Source organism: Rhinatrema bivittatum, chromosome 2 (genome assembly GCF_901001135.1).
Source record: "Rhinatrema bivittatum chromosome 2, aRhiBiv1.1, whole genome shotgun sequence".
Classification (NCBI taxonomy): Eukaryota; Metazoa; Chordata; class Amphibia; order Gymnophiona; family Rhinatrematidae; genus Rhinatrema; species Rhinatrema bivittatum.
Genome location: NC_042616.1, coordinates 545393370 through 545420537, shown reverse-complemented (window position 1 = coordinate 545420537; position 27168 = coordinate 545393370). Strand labels below are relative to the sequence as shown.

The window sequence follows — 27168 nt, the reverse complement described above, 5'->3', positions numbered from 1 at the left end:
CCCCCCTCATCCTCACTGTAAGCGACAGGGGAAGAGTCCCCAGGTGCTCGACCTTCATCCAGAGGAGCAGGCACCAGCAGAGTTGGACGGGGGGCTACAGGCCTATGTGTGTGTCTGCCAGCCTGGGCAAAGCCTCCTCCTCAAAGGAACCGATTACAACCACCATATCGATAGGGGGAGGCTGTGGTCCCCAATAAGCACCAACGCCATCCCAGGAACCAACGCCAGCTGGGTCTCTAACGCATTGGACTTCTCCAGCAGTGGTTCTAGGACAGATGGAACCAGCTCCAGCACCAGCTGGACTCTCCACTCCAGCTCTTCCTAGAGTGCTGCCAATGCCAACACCAACTGGGAGGAAAGAGGGGTGGCCAGATCCTCTGACTCGCAAGGCAGATCGGTGACTGCCATCAGGACCAGTGGAGACACTCACGGAGCCCCGGCACAGATGGAGGACTGGCGCTCCTTGCCGCAGGGTTGCTTCAGGGGCACAACAGCATGTACCAGTGCATCCATGTGCATTGATGGGGACTGATGACTATGCTTCTTTGGCTTCCCTCGATGCTTGGCCTGGTCTTTTCCCAATGCCGAGGCCGATGAGGAACCAGATGTCATCGGGCTGGAGGAGCTCAACGATGGACAGTCTCCAGCACCCTTATCTGCTGACAGCAACAATGGTCCTGCTGATGCCTCACAAGAACATAAGAAACTGCCATACTAGGTCAAACTAACTGTCCATCAAGCCCAGCATCCTGTTTCCAACAGCGACCAATCCAGGCTACAAATACCAGGCAAGTACCCAAAAACTAAGTATATCCCATGATATTGATGCTAGTAATAGCATTGACTATTTTCTAAGTCAGCTTGATTAATAGCACGTAAAGGCTTGTTCTTCATCAATCCAAAGAGCTATTCTACCTTGTCGAACCAAAGACTATGTCCCTTCAGGGTCATTTGTACACATAAGTGGCAACCCCTGATGTCATGTGATGTCCCCAAGCAGAGGACACATGACTCATGGGGGTCCATAACGGACATGCTCTTCGGGCACAGAGGGCATTGCTGGAAATCAGACATGGCCATGACGGGCCGAAATAAAGACGCAAAATAAAAAAAAAATAAAAAAACGATGGCTGTGGACAACGAAGCACCGCTGCCATGTGGGAATCTACCATAAAAGGAAACTTACTGATAAAATAACAAAAATCCTGACTAGGAATTCTATCGGGGATGAACCGAGAGGCACCCAGCGTCGAATGTGCAGCCTGTTTTGTAAACGGTCTTGCAAATGTCGATGGGAGTCACTGATCTGTATTCTGCCCATTAGGTGACTTGCGCCCTTGTTGAGTGCACCTTCAGGCCTTGTGGTACCTTCTTGCCATTCACTACGTAAGCTGAGGCAATAGCTTCGGTGATCCATCTCACAATCAAGGTTTTGGAGGCTGCTTCTCCTTTCCAGATTCTGAAGTACAGAACAAACAGCCTGGCTGAATTTTAAAGTTATTCGTAGACTTTAAATATTTCAAGATGTTTATTCTGACATCCAAAAAATGCAGGTCCTTCCTCTTCTCTGCACAGTCTACCTTGCTGAATCCCAGCCGGGTGATTGGCTGGCTGAGGTGGAACTCCAAAACCATCACGGGGAGGAAGGACAAGACCGGCCTAATGGTCCCCTTTTTCTTGAAAAGGAGAGATATGGCTCCTGGCATGACTTCGATCTCAGATAGTCTTCCTGCCAAGCATATTGCTACCAGGAAGGCTGTCTTCCGTGAAAGATCCCTTAATTTGTGTTATTGAGCAACTCATAGGGGGCTTTAGCTAGCACTCTCAACACTAAGTTCAGGTCCAAATCAAGGACTACCAGTTTGTGCGATGGCCATATATGTTGTTTCACTTCTCATAAGAAATGGATGACGTCCAGGAGTGACACAATTGAGTAGCCTCTAACCCACCCCCCTGTAGCTCGTGATAGCTGCTACCTGGATTCTCAGGAAGCTCACTGCTAACTCCTTGTCCAGGCCATCCTGTAAGAACTGCAGTATCAACCTTCCCTGAGCAAAGGTCTCTTTGGGAGCACCAGAACTCAGAGTCTCCAGGTCCGTGCACAGGCCAAGGTTGCTCTTTTTCTTGCAGTAAGAATTGTGGAGATTACCCTTATGAATATCCTCTCTTCTTGAACCTGTCCCTCTCAATAGCAATGCTATAAGAGAGAATTGTGCCAGATTTTTCCATTTTGACTGGCCCTTGCTGTAGGAGACCTGGTACTGGGCAAAACCCGATTAGTTCTTCTAGCCTTTGCTTCCTTAGGTTCACGTAATATGGCCATCTCAGACAGTCTGGTTTTACCAGGATTACTAGTCCCTGGTGGCTCACGATTCTGTTCAGAATTCTCCTTATCATATGCCAGGGAGGAAAAACAAAGAAGAGCTTCGGTGGGCCATTCCTGGGTTAATCCATCAATTCCCTTTGATCCCCATTCTCTTCTTCTGCTGAAGAAGTTGGGCACCTTGGCACTGCTTCCCCTGGCCATCAGGTCCCACTGGAAGAGTGGGCTGCAGAGATGTGGTGTTCTGCCCATGTCATTAGCCAGGAAACTTCCATTGCCATCTGCAGACTCCTGGTTCCTCTGTCTGTTGATGTAAGCTACTGTTGCATTTTCCGAGAAGATCTCACTGTTCATCCTTCCACCCTTGCCCTCAAAACTGATTAGGCCTAGGCAAGCCACCCTGGTCTCCAACCTGTTTATGGAGAACTTTCATTCTTGCTGAGACCAGAGCCCCTGTATCACTTGTCCATCATAGTGCACTCCAGTCCCTGTTGCTGGCATCTGTTGTCAGTAGGGTCCATGGGGGGGGGGGGGGGGGGCGCGCTAAGCTTGAGCCTTTGGTCAGGTTGCCTCTCTCCCCCCCCCCCCAATTGGAGACTTTCCTTTACATGAGGCAGTAGCAGAACTTCCCAGTTGAATTCCAGCTCTTGCAAGCTCCGCTGGCCAGAAGCTACTCCAAGTGGTCTCATATGTGCCTTTGCCCAAGGCACTGCTTAGATGGCTGCCACCATTGACCCTAGCACTTGAAGGTACACTCTTGCCTTGGACCTTTTGGTGGATAATATTTCTTCCTGTTGCTGCAACTTGGCTATCCTCTCTTCTGTAGGACCAGCATCCCCCTACTTCTGTAGGAAGAGGGTTCCCAGATACATATCTGCGTTGGGCAAAGATGACTAGTCAATTCACTACCCAACCCAAGCTTTCTAGCTATCATATAACTCTCCGTGTTGCCCAGATAAGAGCAGACACAAGGTAGGAAGTTATTAGCCAGTCATCTAGATAAGGATGAACTCTGATCCCCTCCTTGCATAAGAAGGCTGCTACTACCACCAGTACCTTTGTGAAGGTTTGTGGTGCTGTAGCCAGGCCAGAGGACAGGGTCTGAAACTGGTAGTGCTGGTCCAAGCCAGCAAAACAAAACAAAAATGTTTGTTCCCTTATAATACTTTTTAGTTCCATGTAATACTCTTTTATAATAGAGTATCTTCCGGTCTGCTATTATCAAGGTCCACTCGTGATAGCACTCCCTCAGTCTGCCCGACTTGTGGAAGCTTCAAGTGGATCCTCATACTGTCATTGTATTCTCTTGGGGAGCTGACCTCTATTGCCAGTCTCTCTAGAACCACATCTAGCCTACCCGAAAAGGCTGCCTGCGTGATCTGCCTTCCCTACTGGGCCAGATACTTTACCATCTAAGCTGTCTAGTATCCCTGGACTACTGCCTGCCAGTGCCTCCTCTCTGCCGTCACCGCCACCTTTGGCCTCCTGCACCCGCTGCCTTTCAGCTGAACTAGCAGCTAAGTCCATGCCAGCTACTTGACCAAGACATACCTCTGAGGGACCACAGAAATCACCTCAGGAATTCTCAACTGGGAGAGGGACCTTTAGGAACCACTGCAGGAGAGTAGGGCTCTCTTTTCCTGAATTTAGAATTTCAAATTTCTCCTTTCAAAAAGCTTGAAGCAATCCCCATAGGGAGATGCACTTCCACCATCTGCTGGAGACTGAGAATATTTGCAGGCAGGGGTCACTGCAGGGTTATATATACTGTGACGTCAGCTTGCTCCGGCTCCATCTGCTGGCAGGGGAGCATAAACCCACTGGTCCTGAGTCCATGTATCTACATGCTAGGAAAACTGGCAATATTGAAGCCATGCAAGGTAAAGAATGCAAAGATGAGGTGCTGTTAATGGGGGGGACCTAAATCTGCCAGTATCTGGAGTAGCTATCTAGTGGTTAGGGGAAGTGGGCTACAACCCAGCGAAACCAGGGTTCAAATCTTGCTTTCACTTCTTGTGACCTTGGGCAAGTCACTCTTCCTTCCATTGCTTCAGGTACAAAATTAGATTGTAAGCGCTGTGGGGATAGGGAAATTCCTATAGTACCTGAATGTAATCCACTTTGAAGTGCCAAAAAGTGGACTATAATAATTTAAATACAGATATAGATTGAAGAGTGCCAGCAGTCAGATCAACTAGAAATCAGAGGATATTGGAATGCTTTAAAGAGGTGTTTCAAGTAATTAGTTGATAAGCCCTCTTGTGGCAAGATGACAGACATGGTAGCAACAAATAGAGGCAGAGTCACTAAGGATAGGATAGGGGACACCCTGGCACTCAATGCACTGCATTAGACCCAAATTACATAGAGCAAGCGTTCTAGACTTCGGAAGGGCTGACAATAAGAAAATGACCGATTAGCTTAATGGAGACTTGTTAGGAATAGGGGGATCTAAAATACAGAGGAACTATAGACAGCAGTAAAAAGGAGTCTTAAAATGGCAACAAATCTGTTAGCAAGAAGAAAATGTATACTGCTACAAATCACCAAAATGGGAAAATGAGCAAAAAAAAAAAAATAAATTGATAAGGTCAGTTACAGGCCGATACAGTAAGGAGCGGTAGGAAGAGGTGCGTTAGTGCCGGGCGCACCCGCGTTTGCCGCATGCACAGTTCGGATCACCTACCACTCGATACTGTATTTAAATAGCATGCAAATGCAAGCCGCGTCCAAGAAGCGTCCGGGAAGCGTTAGGCCCGCGCAACCCATTTTACTGTATAGAGCGCTATACAGCGCCTATTCAGTATCCTGGGTGCGCTGGTACCTGTCATTTCAAATGATGTTTGAAATGACAGGTACCAGAAAGTGGATGGTTCTCCTACGCTCGGGCATCGGGGATTGCGAGTCCTCTCTCCCCCCCTCCCGAAGCAAGGCGAAAATTAAAACAAAAGTGAATAAAGTATAATAAAAATAAACTTACTACATGTGAATTTTCTTTGAACAGTCCTCTCTCTCTCTCCTCCTCCTCCCGAGGCACGCACCGCGGCTCCCCTGCCTCCCGGGGGCAGCCGGCGGCGAAAGCGGCTTCCAGCAGCCCCCGCCAGCGAAGGTGAATGAATGTGCGCCTGTGCGTGCAATTTGGGTGCTCAAGGCGTGACGTCATGACGTTTGGCGTCACAGCGTGCGACGTCTGCGTTCGCTAATGCACTGCCTTGAGCGCCCAAATTGCATTCATTCACCTTCGCCGGCGGGGGCTGCTGGAAGCCGCTTTGGCTCCCCTGCCCCCGCCGGAGAAGGTAAATGAATGCACGCCTGTGTACGCCTGTGTGCGCAATTTGGGCGCTCAAGGCAGTGCATTAGCGAACGCTGACGTCACACGCCGTGATGTCACGCCTTGAGCACCCAAATTGCACGCACAGGCATACACAGGCGTGCATTCATTCACCGCCGGCAGGGACTGCTGGAAGCTGCTTTCGCCGCCGGCTCCCTCCGCCTGGATGAATGCACGCCCGCCGGCTCCCACCTGGATGAATGCACGCCCGCCGGCGCATACGGGCGTGCATTCATTCACTCACCTTCGCCGGCGGGCGTGCATTCATCCAGGCATATGGGCGTCCATTCATCCACCTTCGCCGGCGGGGGCTGCTGGAAGCCGCTTTTGCCGCCGGCTGCCCCTGGGAGGCAGGGGAGCCGCAGTGCGCGCCTCGGGAGGAGGGGAGAGAGGACTGTTCAAAGAAAATTCACATGCAGTAAGTTTACTTTTATTATACTTTATTTACTTTTGTTTTAATGACATGTCGAGCCGATTTTCGCCCTGCGCCTTGTTTTGGGAGGGGGAGATTTTGACCGGAGCCTGACTATTGCTGTCACACCACACTAACGCCAGGGTAAGGGTCCCGGGGGGGGGGGGGGGGGCGAGGGGATCGTTTGCCCATGAAATTTCATCTCTCTGACCCGATGCTCCACACTAATGCAGGGGTAAGGGTAGGCGGTAAATTAGCAGGTTAAACATGCGGCAAAACTGCAGGTTAAAAAGGCGATAGTCGGGGCACACATTACTGTATGGGAGGGAATAGCTAATCGGAGCATTTACATCTCATATATATGCTGCGGGCGGAAAGGGTTACCGGTTGATTTAAAGAAGCGGTAAGGATGAGTTAAAAGGGATAGTGAATCGCGGGTTGAACTTACACGGCCAAATTGTGAGTTAGAAGCGGGTTAGTTGCAGGGTAACCGCGGCCGCGCTTTACTATATCGGCCTGTTAGAGAGGAAAAGGCTCAAGCAGAGTATATAGCCCAATCAGTACAGACAAGAGATAGAACTCTTGCTATGCAATTGAAAAAAAAAATCAAGCAGGAAATAGTAATTAAAGAAAAGGGTAAGTTAAGAAAAAAAAGAATCAAAGAAAGCAAATATCTTAAAACAAATACTTTCACTTGGAATTCATGTTAGAAGGAAAGCAGACACCAAAGGCAAGGACAGATGTGACTGTACAATAACACATTATGATTTATTGAAGAGGCAGTATTCAAGATATTTGTACAATTGAAAGCAGACAAGGCTCTGTGACCTGACTGGATAAATCCCAGAATACTGAATAAGCTAAAGCAGGTGCTGACTGTATCCCATTTAAATTTATCACTCGAAACAGGACAGGTTCCAAGAAACTGTAAAATTGCAGATATAATAAAGCACCATATGTATAGAGGCAGAAAATTACAGACCTGTTAGCTTAAGATCAGTGATGGGCAAGGTATTGGAAGCCACAGCTATGTAAATCAGTACCTCTTCACCACATATACAATGCATTCTCAGAGACTCAAAGTTTTTTACCTTACAAAAAAAAAAAAAAACCCAAACCACTTTCATATATATAACCTATAAGTAGGATTAAATGTGAGCCTTAATATCTACCTAACAGGCCGATAAGTAAAATATGCAGGAGAGCGGGCACTCCATGTTGAGTGCCCGATTCTGTATTTAAATGAGATGGTGCGTAATAAGGAGGCGCTAGAGGCAATAGCGTGTCCCTAGCGCCTCCTTATTAGCGGTGGAGGTGGCTGTAGTCGGTCTAACAACCGATGCTCTATTTTATCTGCATCAGTTTTCGAACCCACTGACAGCCATGGGTTAGAAAAACGGACACCGGTAAAATTGAGTGTCCATTGTGCTATCCGCTGACCAGCAGGCAGATTTTTCTTCACTTTTTTTTTTTTTTTTTTAAGTTTTGGTTCCTCCGACTTAATATCACTAGGATATTAAGTCGGAGGGTATACAGAAAAGCTGTAATTTTACCAGGTTCCTCAGAAATTAACGCCTGCCCTTGGGGACTCACTAATAGCCTCATCAACATGCATTTGCATGTGATGAACACTATCAGTTTGAGAGGGTTGGCCATGCATTTTCGATGCGCTAAACCCCTTACTGTATGAGGGGTAATAGATGCGCATCGAAAACGCGCAGCCAATTGCAGGTTTAATGGTGCGCTCAGCCAAGCACACCTTACTGTATCGGCCTGTAAGTTATTAGTAATCTATCGTGTTAAGCAATAAAGGATGAAAAAGAAGTGTGTCGTTAAACCATGATGTCATGCCTCTCTCTTCTAATGAAGTAAATATTCTGATGAAAAATAATTAGGTTCCAAACTTCATTGACAAAGCTAACTCCCTCCACTATCATGTACATTGTGATGCACCACAAAACCCTGCTAAATACATACTCAGAATCTGCCATACCATATCAGCACTAACACACAAGACTGTGTATGTTTTTTCTTCTTTGTACCTATAGGGAGATATCCTGTGTTTAACCACTGATAGCCAAAGAGGGATGCAGACAAGTATGCTGACAGGCCAAAACACTGCCACGGCTAAAGAAAAGAAACTTTGCCCAGCTGAGAACTTTAAACCCGAACTGAAGGATACTTATCCTTATCAAGATCTGCCTGTTTATAAGCTCCTGCATAAATAAAACCAAGGCAGAGGGACAATGCAGCAACTTATGCTCATAAGCAGAAGTCACAGACTGACCAAGGGAAGTCCAGAAGTCAGAAAGACCCCCCACCCTTGGATGAAGGGGGAGCATTCTGAAACTGAGGAAACACCGATGCTGGCATACAGCCTCGTGGCAGGACCCCCCCTGAAGAAAAGGGGAGGGGGGAAAAGACCAGCAATGCAGCAAAGACCCTCCACCCACTACATGAATTTATGCACCATTCATAAATTAATACACGACGAAAAAGCAGAGTGGCTGAACACAGCCCTCTGCGCACATACCCCTCACAGAAATCTAAGATCAGCAAACAAAGCACTGCTAACTATTCCATCAGTTACGACGGCCAGATTAACACAAGTAAGGGACAGGGCCCTATCCCTAGCAGGACCTATAATATGGAACACCATGCCGGTGGAAATCAGATTGGAAAGAGACATCAAAACCTTCAGAAAAAATTTAAAAACATGGCTATTCAAGCAAGCATACCACAAAGAGAATCAAGAGTAGAACCCAGGGAAATGTTAGCTGCAGTCAGGCAAACACACACACACACATACCTTTCTTCTTAAAGTGTGTCTTCTCTTTTATATTCTAAATTCTTCTTTTTATTTTAAACAACAAAGAACTAGAGTTAAGTAACACCAATCTTATAGCGGAGTAAGAAAAACTGGACATGACTTATAACACTCACCAAATAGTATTTATGATATTATGTTACAGTATTTTTGATGGCACCTGTTTAAGAGTCAGAATTCTAGACACTTTATACAACATAGTTTTTGTGCCCTATTGTGAACCGTTGTGATGGCACCCGCTTAACAATGGTATAGAAAAGATTTTAAACAAACAAACAAGATTATGCACGAGCTTATGCATATTTATCGACTGGAAAGTATAAGACGGGGGACAAATAAGGAGTGAACCCGAAGCAGTCCCAGCAACCCCTGCTATTGAGGAAGAAGACGACTAGGTGCGGCCAGGAGACCAGAGACGCCCTGCCTGAGGTGGAAGGTAGCACAGAGTCTGCAGCAGAGAGGAGCAGACAGCAGCTCAGCAGCTCTGTCACTACCAGATCCAGATGCAAGCCTCCTCCCCTGCCCACATTCTCCAGCCAGAGCCTGCTTCAATGGTAAACAAGGAAATCGCTTGAAGTTGGGAACAGGGGTAAGTTAGCCATAAGTATTAATATATTAGGCAGGCTAAGGTTTATGGCATCTTTGGAACCACCCATAGTATAGAGCTTTCTTTAGGATAAACTGGTGCTTAGTGGCCAGGATGCCAGAGACAGGAATTGTTATCTTCCAAATGCTAAATCCTGCCAAATCTGTTAAATAAAAGTCTAATTCTGAGGAGAACACATTGTCTCTACCTGAACTTATGATCATGAAGTAAAGTGGGAGGGGAACTGGAAGTGTCCTGTAGCAGACAGATCCATGCACCCCTAAGCTTACTTACATACCTCACTTTGAACTGTGTTATGAATGCAAGTACAAAATCTAATAAATAAATACATAAATCTAAGAAAAAGGTAAAAACAAATTACTACAGGCCCTAGAACACCAATACATATCCTATTAGAAAAACAGAACAAGCTATACTGCTATAGATCCCACCAGATGCTACCAAGCTAGTAGAATATTTCACCACAGTCAAACAAGCACAACACAGGCCAACCCTTACCTAATACAGAATATTGGTCCACAAATTAGAAACAAACATGCAGTCCTTTTTCCCAAGCATGATTCAGCCTAAGCAGTGACATCCAGTGAGACCCATCATCACTATTACGCAACATACACAGCGTTGCACAAACATACAAAAAGACAGTCCTTGATTAAAAGTTTACAATCTACTAAGAGAAACACACAGGACAAGAGACTTGTGATATTTCATTAAGCAAGATAATGGTTAAAAAGAAAAGAAAGTTAGTTAACAAGACTAAAAACAAAACAGGCATAAGATTTAAAAGCATTTTCAAAAAAGGTGGGTCTTTAGATGGGATTTAAACATGGCAAGAGAGGGTGCATGATGCACCACTTCAGGAAGACTATTTTAAGCACAACCCCCACACAGCCAGGTGGAAAGCACAGAAATGGGAATTGGTAGTAGAGAAGGGCACAGATAGGAGTACCTTGTCCCATTAAAAGATACATGGTCTTACAGTCCAAGATCTCTTAAACACTGTTAAAAGAGAACTGCCACTGGGCTACCCCTGTGCTTAACAAGTGAGGGGAAGTTTTAATGAACACTAATACTGTAATTGTTTTCCTTTTTTTTTCCTCCCCTAAAAAATTATGTATACTACTTTGGCAACACACTTTAAGAGGGAGGGCAGAAGACTAGAGATCAAGTAAGTTCTGTGACAGATAGCATGATTGGCAAATACAAATGGGACAACTAGATGGAAATGTAAAAGATATTAGCATGGTCCAACTCTCACTTAGGAGCTACTTCAGCAGTACCTTTGCTTAGAACGAAGGTATGCACGGCTGACTGTAGGCCGTTCCTTTGCCAGACCAACTCTCTGCAATTCAGCTCTGTACTGCTGCTGTACCCAACCACGCCCAGTCGCCATGACCACACACACCTACAAGGGCCTTCAGCACATTCCAAGGCACAGTCTACCTGCAAAACACAAAGGAAAAAAGGGGGGTTTGATACCATCAGGCATTGTGACCTTCAGCTTTAACCCATAATGTGCCGGGAATAGGAGTGGGTTTCCTAATAGGAAATTGTCTACGGAAAGCCTGTGTATAGTACATCTGCAGGGGTAGGCTATGGGGAGGCACCAGCACTCCAGGAGAGGGGGTGCCAGCATGGCCATTTGGCTAAGGCCTACTACATTGTTCAAGGGGCCTACTTTTGTTGGGCAAAATTTTTAAAAAATACTAAATATATCTAATTTCTAACATGTATAAATAAAAATTTCAATTGTAATTGAAGAATTTGCTAACAAAAAAAAGCTCATAAAGCCTTCTTAAATAAATAAGAATTATTTGGGAAATTTAGAAAACAATTTCTCTTATTAAGTATCATATCAGAACCTTACATAGGGACCTACTTTTCTTAGCTGGCACAGGCCTAATTCCTGCTCTCTCCGGCCCTGGGCACCAGCCACCATATTGCCACTTTTGACAGAAGTAAACTCCAGCAGTTGCTAGAGCGTGACTGCAGTATCTATTGAATGGCATCCCTATGAATTTTCTGTTCTCCAGTATTTATGACCCCTTTCAAAAAGAAGTTTTTAGGCACAGTTGTGTATTGGCCAGATGATAGATCATTTATTAACTATAACATGTTGGAGCTTTAATTAACACTTAGTTTTTGTCACATATGTAGCTCTGTGCGTGTTTTATGGCCACCCATCGCAAACAGTAGAAGAGGTGGAATATAAATGCTTTTAAATAAGTCATCACAAGGGCCAGCTAAAAAGGAAAGGGGGAACACCCCAGCAAGACCAGCAGTGACTAGACCAGGGGAGGGGGCAGCAAGCTGTCTACATGCTAAGCGAAGGGGGGAGAGGTTACAAATCCACAGCAGACTGAAAGGGATCTCAAAGGAACTGTGCAGTGCAAAATACAAAAGAAGCTCCATTCCCAGCGGTGATAGACAAAAATCAAAGACTAACCAAAAAATAATAATAATCAGGGAAAAAAAACCTCTTTATAAACCTAGTGAAGGATTCAGAAACAGCTGCTGTTACCAACAAAATATGTGGTCTCTAGTCACCAAGCCAGAAATGTAATCTGATTAGGGACAATATAGACCAGCAACAAAACCTGAGACGTGTCCCTGAAATTGTACCTCCCCCTAACTATAGTTTTACTGTTTCATTTTAATCGTTATGCAAACTGCTGTTTTTCAGACATCTCAGCAGTGAAGCAGAGCTAGATAAGTTGCGTGTCTACAGGGTGCAAACCAGACTAAGGAAAAAAGAAAGATGATAAAAAGCAAAAATGTAAACAAGTGTAGACGACTCTTTGCTTTAAAAGTTCTTTTTTTTTATATTATCGTTTACCGTTAGAAAAAAAATGTCTCTTACTAACCAATGCCTAGGACTGGAAAGGCTGAAGCTTCCTCTGCTTCAAAGAGGCGCGATGACGGGCTATTTGCAGCCAGCACGCACATGCACCTGTGGCTCGAGCCCCTCCCGGCGTTGCCCGCGTCCCGTGGTTCCCCTGGAAACCGAAGAGCTGGACGCCCGCACTGCCCCCGCTCGGGTGAGGCGCTTTACTACAGCACGAACAATCGTAGTCGTAGTCGTAGTCGTAGTCGTCGCAACTTCTCACTGCTATCCGCCACCCCGCCCCCCACTTATGATTGCTAGAACTACAACTTTCAAAGTTCGAATAATAAAGCGCGTCCGTTAATTAAGAACTATCCTCGCGCAGCGCACAAAACCACGCCCAGCCAGTCTAAAACGGCACCCAATCCCTCACAGTAATTATTGCCGTCATTGAAATCGACGCGGTCAGAAATTCTGGGACAGAGCTAATTGGCTCGCGGACAAGACGGCGCGGCGGGGGGGAGGGATGTAAACGATTAGCACATGTGCATTCGTTAAACCCATGCACAGAATGCAAACTGTCTACCTTCCAGCTGTTAGCTGATTAGCACAACTTTCTCCCTATCACATTTTGCAAAGCGAATAAAAACCACAACAGCAACTTTGCACACAGAGCCATAATGGTAGGCAAGTCACTCACCCGCCTGTCGCTACGGCTCACTACGTTGCATTCAGGGAGATGTAGTTTTTATTTACTTTGAACACGTATTAAAAAGACTTGGGGGAAACTACAACTCCCAGCAATCTGAATCAATAGTTGGAAAGCAGGATGGCGACGACCGTGCTGAATGTCAGCATGCTAAAATGGTAGCTTGCTGTATGCACTGAGCGGAAAGCAAATAGCATTATTAAATTTGGCCGTGTAGTCAAACCTTCAGTCATGTTTTAATTTCTGAAAAGGCAGCGCAGTCTGTATTATGTCATATTTGGATACAGAAGTTTGAGGTAGATGGCAAAACTGCAAGAATAAGTTTCAGATTTGTGAATATTTGGGGACATGGTGGATGCAGTGTTCTTTTTCATCCAACATGTTTTCTAGCTGCTTAGCGCGAACAATCTTGTTCAGTGCGAAGTTGCCCAGGCCTCTCCATGAATTGCTAGTTTTGCAGAGCTATTCGCGGCAGCACCAGGTGTACCTGAGAACTTGGAAAGGGGAGAATTCAGGCTTCCTGCGCTCGGCTGCGTCCTCGAACTTGTGAACACTTCACTATAAGGCAATTCAAAGCCCAACAGCGGGCAGGCCGAGGGGCGCCAAGCGTCAAGCAGCAACCTCTGCAAAAGCTGCAAACAGATCCGCCCTCCCAGACCACAGCTCAGAAAGGTAAGACCCAGGGTCTTGGCTGAATAGCTGATTTGTTTATGAAAACTGACCGTGATATCTACCAGGGGCATCGGCCGTTCACTCGTATAAGAGACTGGAAGCGGTTTAGTAAAACAGGAGTTTTTACTGTTATCAGTGTTCAGGTACAGCCAAACCCTGGCTTGCTTAACCTAGCATCCACTTTCAAATGAATTTTCATCACAGTCTCCAGTCTAGAATGAAGTATTTGTAACCGTCTCTTTTTAGTCAGTAAGGAGGCCCAGACAACTGATCCGTAAAGATAGACTTTTATTGCCAGCAAGATGCAGCTAAGACAAAGGCTCAGTACAACTGCATGCCACGCCCCCTTAGGAGCAAACTTTTATGCACTTTACAACTCTTATCTTTCACACATGCGTCCTGGTTTTTGCTGAACAAACATTTCACAAACTGCTGAACAAGCATTAGCTAGCGTGGTCCTCTAGTAGGTGTAGCTTACGATCAGACTATCGTTTCGTCATTTAATTGACGTGTTAGACATTTTACAGCGGCGTTCGTATTAATACAATACAAATTATTATTCCAAAATGGAGTTAGGTTACGCTAAAGGTTAGTGCGCAACTGCGTCACTACGCATTACGTGTCATTTGCGTTGCAAACATTAGTACGTTCAAAATGGCTGTGCGTTTCACTGCTGGCATGGTTAGTCGGAAGACGTTCAGGTGTTTCATTCTTCAGGGGGTCACGAAATTGAACCCCTTCATTCCCCCCTTTGATACTTCAACTTCGGGTAGAAGGCAGAAGTATCACTCTTTACCTGTGAGGTAACTGAAACGACAAACAATAATTAAAAGCTGTGTCATTTAACATGAGCCCTAAGGTGTTGCTAGGTCATTGGTTGCTTCACGGGTTTGAGACGGGTGTACCCTATTGGTGTCACCCCCCTTTGTAGCCCGACTTACCCTAGCTAACAAGTGGCTCTGTGATGTTAGTTGCATAGAATCCATGAGAAATTACAAGTTAGTGGTTAGGTACTCATTATCAGAATCAGCATCAGAATCATCGGTAGTGTCGTAGTCAGATGAATCAGAGGAAGGGAAAGTGGAGACAGACACATACTTATTTATCATCATGACGTGAGCTGCTGCTCGTCGATCAGCAATCTTTTCAATCATGGAACGGAGATTTCTGAAAATAAGAGGTAGACACAAAGGAAATAGAGTACAGGTCAAAAGAAGAAATATCAAAGGAAGGAAAAGCTCTTTAAGCCCCGGTATGGAGGTCAGCCAGTTGGGCAAGGAGGCTGTCCAATCAAGTATTCCAGTCCACGTCTGTATGGGAACATGTGCAAGTCGTATCATTCGATCAGTGATCTCCTCAATGACCTTACTCTTGTCATCGACCTGTAAACAGCAATTAGAAAGATTAAATTTCCCACACACACCCCCTTCCTGTGCCAGGAGGTAGTCCAAAGCCAATCGATTTTGGTAAACAGCTGTTATGATTTTGGTATTCTGCTTGGCCAGGATGTTGAGAGCCAAGGCAGAATCATTTGTCAGGAGTTCTAGTACTGCTTGTAGTCGAATAATACGATTTAGCATATAAATAGGGGTTCTATACCCATAAGAGCCATCCTCAGCCCATGTGGCAGGGCTGTAATATTGTACAATTCTTTCAGGAGGCCACTCCTGATCTTTCCAGTCTCCAATGGATACTTTAGAATTTCTGCGACGTTTGTTGGGTCTCATGGGACTGTACACTGGGACTCCCAAGGTTTCTCCAGCAGTAATGGGGAGTAGGAAGAAACTGGGTCGTATTGTAGCCAAGAAGCAAGTGCCATACCAGTGTGTGGGCAATTGTTCATAGGCTCGTCGTCCGCATACAAAATAGTAGCCGTCTGGGGCGTTGAAGATGGTAGTGGACACACCCGCTGCAGTCCATGTGTTGTTTAAAGTTGGTTCAGTCCAGATGGGTGTTGGCATGGTAGAATTTTCAGTTTGCCACCATGTATGGTTAGTTAGATTGGCAGTAAGAACCCCTGTACATGGAGAATTTCCAACAGGTATAGTATAGATACGGGAATGTTGCCGAGATATACATTGTCTGCCAATCACATCAGTCTGGAGTGCCCACTCATATGGATGAGTTTTTCGGTTGTAGGTTACAGTTGTATTTAACGTATTAAGATCAGATTGGAATGTCTCTTTGGCTTCCCAAGGCCATTGCTCTCCTGTATTTGTACCTCCACATACAAAACAGTTTTTAACTTCGAGAGAGAGAGCTATATTCTCAGCCAAATTAACGAACATGTTCTTTGCTTGCTGGGAAATTGTATGTTTCTTCAATTCCTCAGTCACATGAGATATTTCATCGAAGAAAGACTGATAGCCCACTCAGTGGTCTGGTGAATAATTGGACGAGGTTTGTCTCTCCGCTGTGTGATAGTAATGTAAGTCATTGGGTCTTTTCCAGTTCCGTCGATACCAAATCCCCAAGTATCTTGCCAGGGGGATCCTTCACTTCTTATAGGCCATTGTATAGAGACAGTGTTACCAGTTATTTCAGTTAGCCGGCCTATTCCGTGGCAGCCATGGTAACCTCCTCCAGTATAGTCGCAGACTAGAGCCCAGCCTGACAGCGTCAGGTCCCCTCCACATGGTATCCAACTGGATGGATTAGCGGCTCGGTTGTATGGACAGAGGTATTTGTGGTTGTAGACATAGGAATTTTTCCAGGCTTTAGACCCACAATGGAGTGCATTTGGGTGTTTATCAATGGCCTCACAGGCATCGAAGGTTATTGTGACGGTAGTCTCTCCTCCCATAAGAACTTTAGTGGAGTTGATGTAGTACAAGATGCCCTTTCCTTCTGGGATAATGCTTGATGTATAGCTCTTTGGTAGACCTGCTGTGAGGGTAATATTGTAGTACTTAGGAGTGGTTGGGGTATGACAAATGACTTTGCTACCCTCTAGACATCGATGGAAAGATTGATAGCCTTGAGTGGTATTTAAGGTACAAGCAGGTAGTGTGGCACAGGAAGCAGGAGGCTGAGATTGGTGGATGATCGTTGATACAACTTGAAATCCATCTTGAGTTGTAGTACGGATCTGCTTGATACATTCTGTACAATTCTTGCTCAGGGGCAGGAAAATAGAGGTAGTTGGTGTGCAGAAAAGTAGTAATGAAATCTGTAGAATGCTTGACAACTGAAGGTAGAAGGCAGATGCTGCGTAGACCTTTGAAGTCAGTATCTGTGACATTGCTTTATGATGTAGAGAGTTGCATTCGTAAGTTATGGAGTCTGAAAGGAAGGAAAGAAATGGACACGTTAATATTCTTTAGTATTTACTGAAGTCTTTTACTCAGGACTAGCATTGTCCCTGCCTTGGGTGAATCTTAACTTGTGGTCCCCAATCCTGGAGACGTGCCAGTTGGATGCAGCTGTTTTAAGTCAGGTCCAATGAATCCATGAAGGGCATCCAAAGACCTTAACTGCCGTTGGAGTGGTTAGTAACACAGTGTACGGCCCTTTCCATCGTGGTTGGAGGAAATCAGACTCATCCCAGTCTTTTACCCACACTGAATTCCCGACTTGGAATGGGTGGATCGGCGTTAGCAGGACTAATGGCTCAGTATCACAGGTGTAATTTTGAATTGCAATGACTGTCTTATGTAGTCCTTTGAGTTGGTTACTGAGAGACATTTCCCCTTGTATCTGCAACGATTCAGGAAAAGATGGAAGGGGTGGAGGTCTTGCATACATCATTTCATAAGGTGTTAGACCAGACTTTCTTGGAGTACATCGGACATGTAGTAAAGCTAATGGCAGGATATCTGGCCATTTGGTTTTCGTTTCTTGACACAATTTAGCTAGTTGATTTTTTAGAGTCCTGTTAGCTCGTTCAACTGCTCCGCTGCTCTGAGGTCTCCAAGCGCAGTGCAGGTGCCATCGGACACCCAAAATTTGACTCAGTCGTCGTGTGACTTCACTGGTGAAAGCTGGTCCATTGTCGGAATTTATTTGCCGTGGTAATCCGTATCGTGGTAAGATTTTATGGAGAAGCAGAGACACTACCTCCTTGGCAGTCTCAGTTCGTGTGGGTATGGCTTCAATCCATCCAGTATAAGTACAGACAGCTAGCAGCATTGCTTTGTATCCTTTTGAAGGAGTCATGTGGGTGAAGTCGATTTGGCAAACTTGGAACGGAGTAGTCCCTCGTAGTATGTGTCCAGGTGCTGGACCAGGTCCATTTCTTGGATTGTTTCTTGCACAGGTGACACATTGATTGACAGCATATTTGGTTAGCTGAATGAGTCTGTTAATGTAGTAAGTTTTTGCCAATAGGGTCGCTAATGCATCTCGACCAAGATGAGTTTTGCTGTGGGCTTCCTTGACAATGGTCCAAGCCAATGCGTCGGGTATCCACACCCTATCTCCTTGCACCATCCACCAACCATTCTGCTGGTGGAATTGTTCAGTTTGTGCCCAGTCATTTTCTTCCACTGAATAAACAGGGACTTCAACCGGAAATTGTAGAAGTGGGCAAGTTTTAGTTGGGGTGCGTGATTGATGTGCACGTGCTGCTTCTTTTGCTGTCTTATCTGCCCATTGGTTTCCTTTTGCGATGGGATCTGATTTCCCTGTGTGGGCTTTACAATGCATGACAGCTATCTTCTTTGGTGCCCACACGGCTTCTAGCAATTGATGTATTTCAGATGCATTAGCTAGTTGTTTCCCTTCAGCTGTTAGGAATCCTCGTTCTTTGTATAAAGCTCCATGTACTTGGATAGTAAGGAAAGCGTACTTTGAGTCAGTATAGATGTTAACAGTTCTGCCCTCTGCCAACTGTAGAGCCCTGGTGAGCGCAATTAGTTCTGCTTTTTGCGCCGATGTCCCTGGGGGTAGGGGCTCGGCTTCGATGATGTCATCTTCGGAGACCACAGCATACCCAGCAACCCGGACTCCATCAATAACCTGGCTGCTTCCATCAGTGAACAAAGTCCAAGCTCCCTGCCAGGGTTGATCGCGTAGATCGGGTCGGCTGGAATGTACGGTGGCCATGATTTCCTCACACTTATGAGTAACTAAAGTAGGAGTTGGGAGTAAAGTTGCAGGATTCAGATTTTTACTGTCTTGTATTTGAATTTCTGGAGTTTCACATAACAAAGCTTGATACTTTACGAGACGTGAATTAGTCATCCATTTTGGCCCATGAGTCTCTAGCAGTCCTTGGATAGTGTGGGGAGTTGTTACGTTCAGAGTTTGACCAAAAGTTAATTTGACTGCTTCTGGAATGAATAGGCATGCAGCCGCGATGCTTCGAAGACACCCAGGCCATCCTTTTGCAACATTGTCCATTCCTTTTGACAGATATGCAACAGGTCGCTCCCATGAGCCTAAGGTTTGAGTCAATACCCCGATGGCCATTCCCTTCTTCTCATCGACGAATAAATGGAATGGTTTCATTACATCTGGCAATCCTAGAGCAGGTGGTTCAATTAAAGCTTCTTTTAATTGACGTAAGCTTGCCAGCTCGGTTCCTTCCCATTGAAAAGGTTGGGACTCGGGTTCTTTACCACGCAATTTGTCGTACAGGGGTTGAGCAATGACTTCATAGTTAGCAATCCACAGTCTACAGTATCCTGCAGCTCCAAGGAACGCTCGGAGTTCTTTCTTGCAAGTGGGTACAGGTTGACCTCTTATCGAACTGGTGCGAGAAATTCCCAGACAAACGGGTTCCTCCACGGATCTGGAAGCCTAAATATTCTACTTCCAATTCACAGATTTGCGCTTTCTTTTTACTTGCATGATATCCTTTTGAGTACAACGTCTTTAGCAGCTGAAGAGTGGATACTGCACATTCGAGATACGTCTCTCGAAACAACAGAAGATCATCCACGTATTGTATTACTGGCCCATACTTCACTTGATACATCTTCAAGTCTTTTGCCAGTTGCTCACCGAACAGCGTAGGTGAGTGCCTAAACCCTTGAGGCAAACGAGTCCATGTGTACTGCTGCTTTATTCCAGTATGTGCATTTTCCCATGTGAAAGCAAAAATCTTTTGACATTCCTCCGCCACCGGGACGGAGAAGAAGGCATCTTTGAGATCAATGACACTGTACCACTTTGATGCAGGGGAGACTTGGGCTAAGATTGAATATGGATTTGGCACGAGGGCTACTAGATCTGCTACTTGACTGTTCACCTTCCTTAGGTCTTGTACTGGTCAATAATCATCAGATCCAGGTTTCTTTACGGGCAACAAAGGGGTGTTCCAAGCAGATCGGATTCGCCGGAGAATGCCCAAATTATACAGTCTCTGCAAGTGTATCTCGATTCCTTGCCTGGCCATATGTGGAATGGGGTATTGAGGTTGATTGATCACCTGTGCATTCTGTTTCATCTCGATCCAAATAGGGGTAGCATTGATGGCTATTCCTCCTGGGTTTTGTTCGGCCCACACTTTAGGTACACTATCCATCAGCTGTCTGCGCTTTTCGTTGAGGATGGTGTTTTCTCCATATCGGTGCGTAGTGACGTGTTCAACTATGGGGAGATGCAATCTCCATTCTTCTTGGAGTGGGCAGATGAGAGAGACTGGGTTATCAGCGAAGGATGCTTTGATTTCTCCAGTAGATTCGAATTGTAAAGTGGCTCTTAATTTGCAAAGGAGGTCTCTCCCTATAAGTGGGACTGGGCATCCCGGGACATAGAGGAACTGATGCGATACTAATTGTCCCCCTACTCGGACCTGTCGTTTTTGGAGAAAAGGAGCGATGAGTGGCTTTCCAGAGGCTCCGACGATGGAAATATTTTTTGAAGTGGGCGTGGTGATAGCGGTAGTCATGACTGATCTTTGTGCCCCGGTGTCTAACAGTCCTTTAAACGTCTCAGTCCCTACTTTAATTTCCACTAAGGGATCCAGGGGAAGATTTCCCCTGTCTAGTCATGTTTCATTGTCTTCGCCAGAAGTTTCTCCTACGGCCATCTGCCATTCAGCTTCTTTTGGTGTGGACGGAGTATATCCTTCCTGCTTTACTTGCAGGGATTCCGGGCACTCAGACTTCCAGTGTCCTTCTTGTCTACAGAATGCACATTGATTGGCTCCCAACGGCATCCTTCCCCCTCTAAACGATCCTCCTCTACTTGCTCGTCCTCTGGCCGGCCCCCTCAAGGGCGACCTGCCCCTTCCTCTCGGTCCAGGATATCCTTGATAGTGCCTGGACGAGTTCCCGAAATTAGTTTCTTCCAACGCTGCGGCTAACAGACTAACACTTTCTCTTAACTTTCTACTTTCTTTCTTTTCCTTCTTATCTCCGTCCGGCTCTCGGTTTACATAAACTTTGTCGGCCATAGCTTTTAATTGGCTAATAGTCATTCCCTCAAATCCTTCTGACTTCTGTAACTTCCGGCGGATATCGGGACAGGATTGTCCGACGAAACTCATCACTATCACGGACTGACTTTTGGGGTCCTCTGAATCAAATGGACTGTATTGCCGATATGCGTCCATCAATCGCTCCAGAAAGATTCCGGGGGTCTCGTCTCTCCTTTGCACCACGTCTTGGATCTTTCCCATGTTCACAACTTTCTTCTTTCCTTTCTTTAATGCTTCAAGAAATGCTTTTTGATATGCAGCAATGCGCTCGCGCCCTGCCGTGGTCTGGAAATCCCAGTGGGGATCGGCGACTGGGGCTTGTTCTTTCACTGCTTCATCTGGATTACCATCTGACCCAGCTCCCAGCCGAACTGCTTCTTCCAGATTTAATTGTATTTGTCGGCGCTCTTCGGTGGTGAAAAGGATGGAGGCGAGATGCCGAATGTCAGCCCAGTTGGGGTTATGGGCTGCAAAAATTCCCCGTAAAAAATCTATCATCTGATCTGGTTTGTCAGCGTAAGAGGGGCCAAGCTGTTTCCAGTTAAAAAGATCACTGGAAGTGAAAGGTATGTAAGTAAATAACTTTATTGTTTGCGTAGTATGATATTCGTTTTCTTCAGTCGGGACCACGGGAACTACGGTGGTCGTTTCCCTAATTGGTAGTTGCAAACTTGCGGCTTGGGTTTTACTGCGAGTGCCGCCGGCTACGGACGACTCGCTGCCGTCTTCAACTTTTGCCGCTGCTGCTTCAAGCCGTGCTTCGGGAATCGGCACTAGCTCAGAATCGGCTTGGGCATTGGCGGGGGCTGAGGGAACTGGTGGCACATTATACGGTTGAGGGTAGCTGGGGGCATACGGTGGCGGCAGAAGATGTTCTGCGTCGGACGGTACTGCAGGCGGCAGGGGTTTAATTTTTTTTTCTTGAGTCCGTGCATTCCCTTGCACTACAAACATGGCCGCCGCAGATGACGCATGATCTTTTATTCCCAAGATGGCCGCCCTTCCCTTTCTCTTCCGGTTTGGGGACTTCCGGTCTCCCATCTTGTTCACTTGCGCCACCATTACGAGGGCGGCTCCCTCCACTAACTTCTTCGCCCATGACGGAGGATTCTCAATAACTGCAATCCAAGCAGTTATGTACGGCTTATCCTCAGGGCAACCCGGATTCCCTTCTTGCGTAACTATATTCAGGACCCTCGTGGCCGTTTGGAAATTGAAAGTTCCTGCCGGAGGCCAATTTACACACAAACTGGGCCACCTGTGGGTGCATCGCTGAATCATTCCGGGTTTCGTACATTTACGTTTATCGAACACTTCACTATAGTGTTCCGTCATAGCTTTTAGTGGAGTTGAGTAGCCCCCTCCCATTAGGATAGAATCACAGACAGAGAAGGGAAGGGAAGACGGATAGGTAAGGGGTCCGTATCCGCCAGTGTCTGTATAGGGATCTATAGCAATCGGGTTTGTTTTGTTTCCTTAGCAGGTGGTGTATTGGTATTCTTGGACTCAGTGTAATATTTACCCTTGCTTATTCACAGGTAGGGTTATTGTTTGAGTCCTTGGTGTTATTACTGTTATGTTATGATGGGATTGCAGTATATATTTTGAGTGTCTTTTTTGCGGGGTTTTGTGTTAGTTCACAATGTGTCTGACAGTGAAAGGTGTTTGTGCTGCTGTTACTGTGAGGTAACACCAGAATTTGAAAATATCTTTTAGTATGATGATGGTAATGATTCAGATGGACTGAATCAAATCACGGTGAACCTAGAACATGTGGTAGGCCTGATTGACAAACAGAAGAGTAGTAAATCACCTGGACCGGATGGTATACACCCCAGAGTTCTGAAGGAACTAAAAAATGAAATTTCAGACCTATTAGTAAAAATTTGTAATCTATCATTAAAATCATCCATTGTACCTGAAGACTGGAGGATAGCTAATGTAACCCCAATATTTAAAAAGGGCTCCAGGGGCGGTCCGGGAAACTACAGACCGGTTAGCCTGACTTCAGTGCCAGGAAAAATAGTGGAAAGTGTTCTAAACATCAAAATCACAGAACATATAGAAAGACATGGTTTAATGGAGCAAAGTCAGCATGGCTTTACCCAGGGCAAGTCTTGCCTCACAAATCTGCTTCACTTTTTTGAAGGAGTTAATAAACATGTGGATAAAGGTGAACCGGTAGATATAGTATACTTGGATTTTCAGAAGGCGTTTGACAAAGTTCCTCATGAGAGGCTTCTAGGAAAAGTAAAAAGTCATGGGATAGGTGGCGATGTCCTTTCGTGGATTACAAACTGGCTAAAAGACAGGAAACAGAGATCTGGAAAGAAATACGAGTGAGATAATCAAATTTGCAGATGACACAAAATTGTTCAGAGTAGTTAAATCACAAGCAGATTGTGATAAATTGCAGGAAGACCTTGTGAGACTGGAAAATTGGGCAACCAAATGGCAGATGAAATTTAATGTGGATAAGTGCAAGGTGATGCATTTAGGGAAAAATAACCCATGCTATAATTACACAATGTTGGGTTCCATATTAGGTGCTACAACCCAAGAAAGAGATCTAGGTGTCATAGTGGATAACACATTGAAATCATCGGTTCATTGTGCTGTGGCAATCAAAAAAGCAAACAGAATGTTGGGAATTATTAGAAAGGGAATGGTGAATAAAACGGAAAATGTCATAATGACTCTGTATCGCTCCATGGTGAGACCGCACCTTGAATACTGTGTACAATTCTGGTCGCCGCATCTCAAAAAAGATATAATTGCGATGGAGAAGGTACAGAGAAGGGCTACCAAAATAAGGGGAATGGAACAGCTCCCCTATGAGGAAACACTAAAGAGGTTAGGACTTTTCAGCTTGGAGAAGAGACGACTGAGGGGGGATATGATAGAGATGTTTAAAATCATGAGAGGTCTAGAACGGGTAGATGTGAATCGGTTATTTACTCTTTCGGATAATAGAAAGACTAGGGGGCATGCCATGAAGTTAGCATATGGCACATTTAAAACTAATCGGAGAAAGTTCTTTTTTACTCAACGCACAATTAAACTCTGGAATTTTTTGCTAGAGGATGTGGTTAGTGCAGTTTAAAAAAGGATTGGATAAGTTCTTGGAGGAGAAGTCCATTACCTGCTATTAAGTTCACTTAGAGAATAGCCACTGCCATTAGCAATGGTTACATGGAATAGACTTAGTTCTTGGGTACTTGCCAGGTTCTTATGGCCTGGATTGGCCTCTGTTGGAAACAGGATGCTGGGCTTGATGGACCCTTGGTCTGACCCAGTATGGCATTTTCTTATGTTCTTATGAGCTGTAAGGGAAACATCCAAGCTCCATTGTTTGGGGGAATTTCAGTGGATGCACAGAGTTACAGAACTGGAGGTGCAGGATTTATATTGACATTCTGTCCCTTCCTATATTTTCCAGACTTCACTCTCATAGTTGAATGAGGCTATCAAATAATTTTATAGTGTTAAATTGGCCAGCTTTTTAAAATTATGCAGAAGACCCTTTGGACTTTTTTATTAACACTTTTTTAATAACCAGTTTTAAAGCAGGATCTATGCTATAGAGGTGGGTGTGATGAAGAAATGTCATTTTGGTTCTCCCCCCCCCCCCCCCCAAATTCTTCTGTCTAGAGATGCCACTTATTTTCTGTGACCTTAAGCATTAGTACAAGAAGGATTACTGGGGGGATGCTGGAGAGGCACACAAATGTATTAGCCCCTGGGCGCTGGAGACCCTTGGTGCACCACTGGGTGCGAGTCATATGGGGCTGCAAGCGGCGGCAAGGAGGAGTGGAGATTTGGCGGGCCGCAAGCAGTGCCCAATCTGCTCGCGACCCAGAAAACCACACAGCGGGCGTGATCGAGAATGAGGTAGGAGTCAGGGCCGAGACTGAGGGGTGGCGGCGCAAGGGGGGGGGGGGGGAGGCGCAAGGAAGAAGGCTCGCCTAGGGCACCAAATCCCCTTGCACCGGCCCTGCTGGGAACTACAGTCCAGCAAGTCCGAACTCCATGGTTAGTAAAGTAATGGAATCGTTGCTGAAACAGATTTTGTAATAGTAAACAATATATGCCCAGACAGCTATAGTGCTTTCTCAGTCTCGCGAGTTGGATGCAAAGGAGGAGGCCTACTAGTGTTTATAAGAGATTCTCTCAAACCTATAAGAAAACTGATTTCTAACACTGATCCTTTTGAATTTTTAATTCTCTCCACAAAACATTTAAATTTAATTTTAACATACTGTCCACCAAAAACTTTAAATACTCATTTATCAAAATTCCTAGAAATTATCTCTTCCCTAACTTTAAATCTGCAAGAAACATTACTTATAGGGGATTTCAATCTACAAGTAAAAAACGAAAACCCTTCCAATACTGTTACTTCTTTTCTAGATGCTTTGTCTGGATTAGGTTGGATTCAATTAATTACTGAACCTACTCATATCAAAGGTGGCATCCTAGATTTAGTTTTCTATAATCCTCTTCATATGAATATATTATCTGCTGATCTAATAAATCGTGTCGTTCCCTGGTCCGATCAACATCTAATTTCTTTCCTGGCCTCATTTCCGGGAAAAAATTTAAGAAATATGATTAAACAAATCAGAAAAAGGAAAAATATATCTTCTGAGGAATTTTTGAATGAGTTTATTTTTAATATACCTCTTAAATTAGCAGAATATGTAGATAAATCCGTAGAGGATTGGAATCAATCTATTATAAAAACATTAGATGCTGTGGCTCCATTTAGATTGATTACACTAAGAAACTCCCAAGCAAAGCCTAACCTTTTGTGGTATAACAATAAGACACGTACTTTGAAAACTTCCTTAAGGAAAAAGGAATGCACCTTGTTAAAGCAGAAAGACCCTACATCGAAAGCTGACATCCATAATACGCTAAAACTATATAGAAAAGAAGTTAAGCATGCAAGGAAAAGTTTCTATGCTAATAGAATAGCATCAGCAAACAATAATCCAGCTATATTATTCAATATAGTAAAATCATTAACAGATCATTCTATAACCACTCCAGAGATTAACAATGATATTTGTGATCAAATAGCAAATTTTTTTCAACAGAAAATTGAAAATCTTGTGAAAGAATTTAGTATTTTGCCTTATCCCACTTACCAACAACAAGCAGTAAACTCTGAATGGACAGAATTTCACCCTACCTCTCAGATAACCATTCAAAATGTACTAAGCAAGCAAAAAGTATCCAACTCCCCTTTAAATCCATGTGCGGGCATCCTATTTAAAAATTTATCTGATAGCTGTTCAGATCATCTGTTTCTGATAATCAATCAATCACTAAAATCAGGAACATTTCCAGAGCCACTGAAACAGACTTCAATTTTGCCTATTTTAAAAAACAAATCTTCGTCATTTATGGATGTCTTCAGTCTGAGACCTATCGCGTCATTATGCTCCTTGGCAAAGCTATTGGAATCAGTTGTACTATATCAATTGAAAGACTATCTAACAGAGTTTGACATTCTAAACCCTAATCAACATGGTTTTAGAAAAGGGTACTCTACAGCAGTGGTTCGCAACCGGTGTGTCGCGACACACCAGTGTGTCGCCAAGCTCCGGCAGGTGTGTCGCGGCTCCCGGTGTTCCACTGCCCCGCTTGCGCTTCCCTTCTCCCTAGGGGCGGGGCCGAAGAATGAAGAGACGCTGCGCGCCAACGCCAGCGGGGCCGAAGAACGAAAAGACCTGCGCGCCGACGTCAGCGGGGCCGAAGAACGAAAAGACCTGCGCGCCGACGTCAGCGGGGCCGAAGAACGAAGAGACGCTGCGCGCCAACGCCAGCGGGGCCGAAGAACGAAAAGACCTGCGCGCCGACGTCAGCGGGGCCGAAGAACGAAAAGACCTGCGCGCCGCCGGCAGCTGAAGAGCAGAGAGACCTGTGTGTCACCAGCGGCGGGGCCGAAGAACAAAGAGACGCTGCGCGCCGCTGCCGGTGGCTGAAGAGCGCAGAGATCTGCACGTTGCCGGCGGCGGGACCGAAGAACGAAGAGACGCTGTGCGCCGCTGCCAGCGGCTGAAGAGCGGAGAGACCCTGCACGCTGCGGGAGGCG

The 27168-nt window shown here is 45.3% G+C and overlaps 2 protein-coding genes across 6 annotated transcripts in view; one reads left to right on the top strand and one right to left on the bottom strand.

Moving 5' to 3' along the window:
- The window catches only part of FBXO15 (F-box protein 15), a 229876-nt gene extending 217182 nt beyond the window's left edge, over window positions 1–12694 (bottom strand). For 3 of the 5 annotated variants that reach the window (XM_029590885.1, XM_029590886.1, XM_029590883.1), the window contains exons 1-2: window positions 12365–12694; window positions 10781–10943 (exon numbers count right to left, since the gene is read on the bottom strand). In XM_029590885.1, coding sequence (XP_029446745.1) covers window positions 10781–10893 — 113 coding nt within the window. In that variant the 5' untranslated portion in view covers window positions 10894–10943; window positions 12365–12694. Of the gene's footprint in view, window positions 1–10780; window positions 10944–12364 lie in introns of those variants that run through there. The other 2 variants (XM_029590881.1, XM_029590884.1) reach the window with 2 other exon arrangements.
- Window positions 12416–27168, top strand: part of TIMM21 (translocase of inner mitochondrial membrane 21) — a 71713-nt gene continuing 56960 nt past the window's right edge. The window contains exons 1-2 of the mRNA XM_029587153.1: window positions 12416–12538; window positions 13525–13705. Coding sequence (XP_029443013.1) covers window positions 12416–12538; window positions 13525–13705 — 304 coding nt within the window. The remainder of the gene's footprint in view (window positions 12539–13524; window positions 13706–27168) is intronic.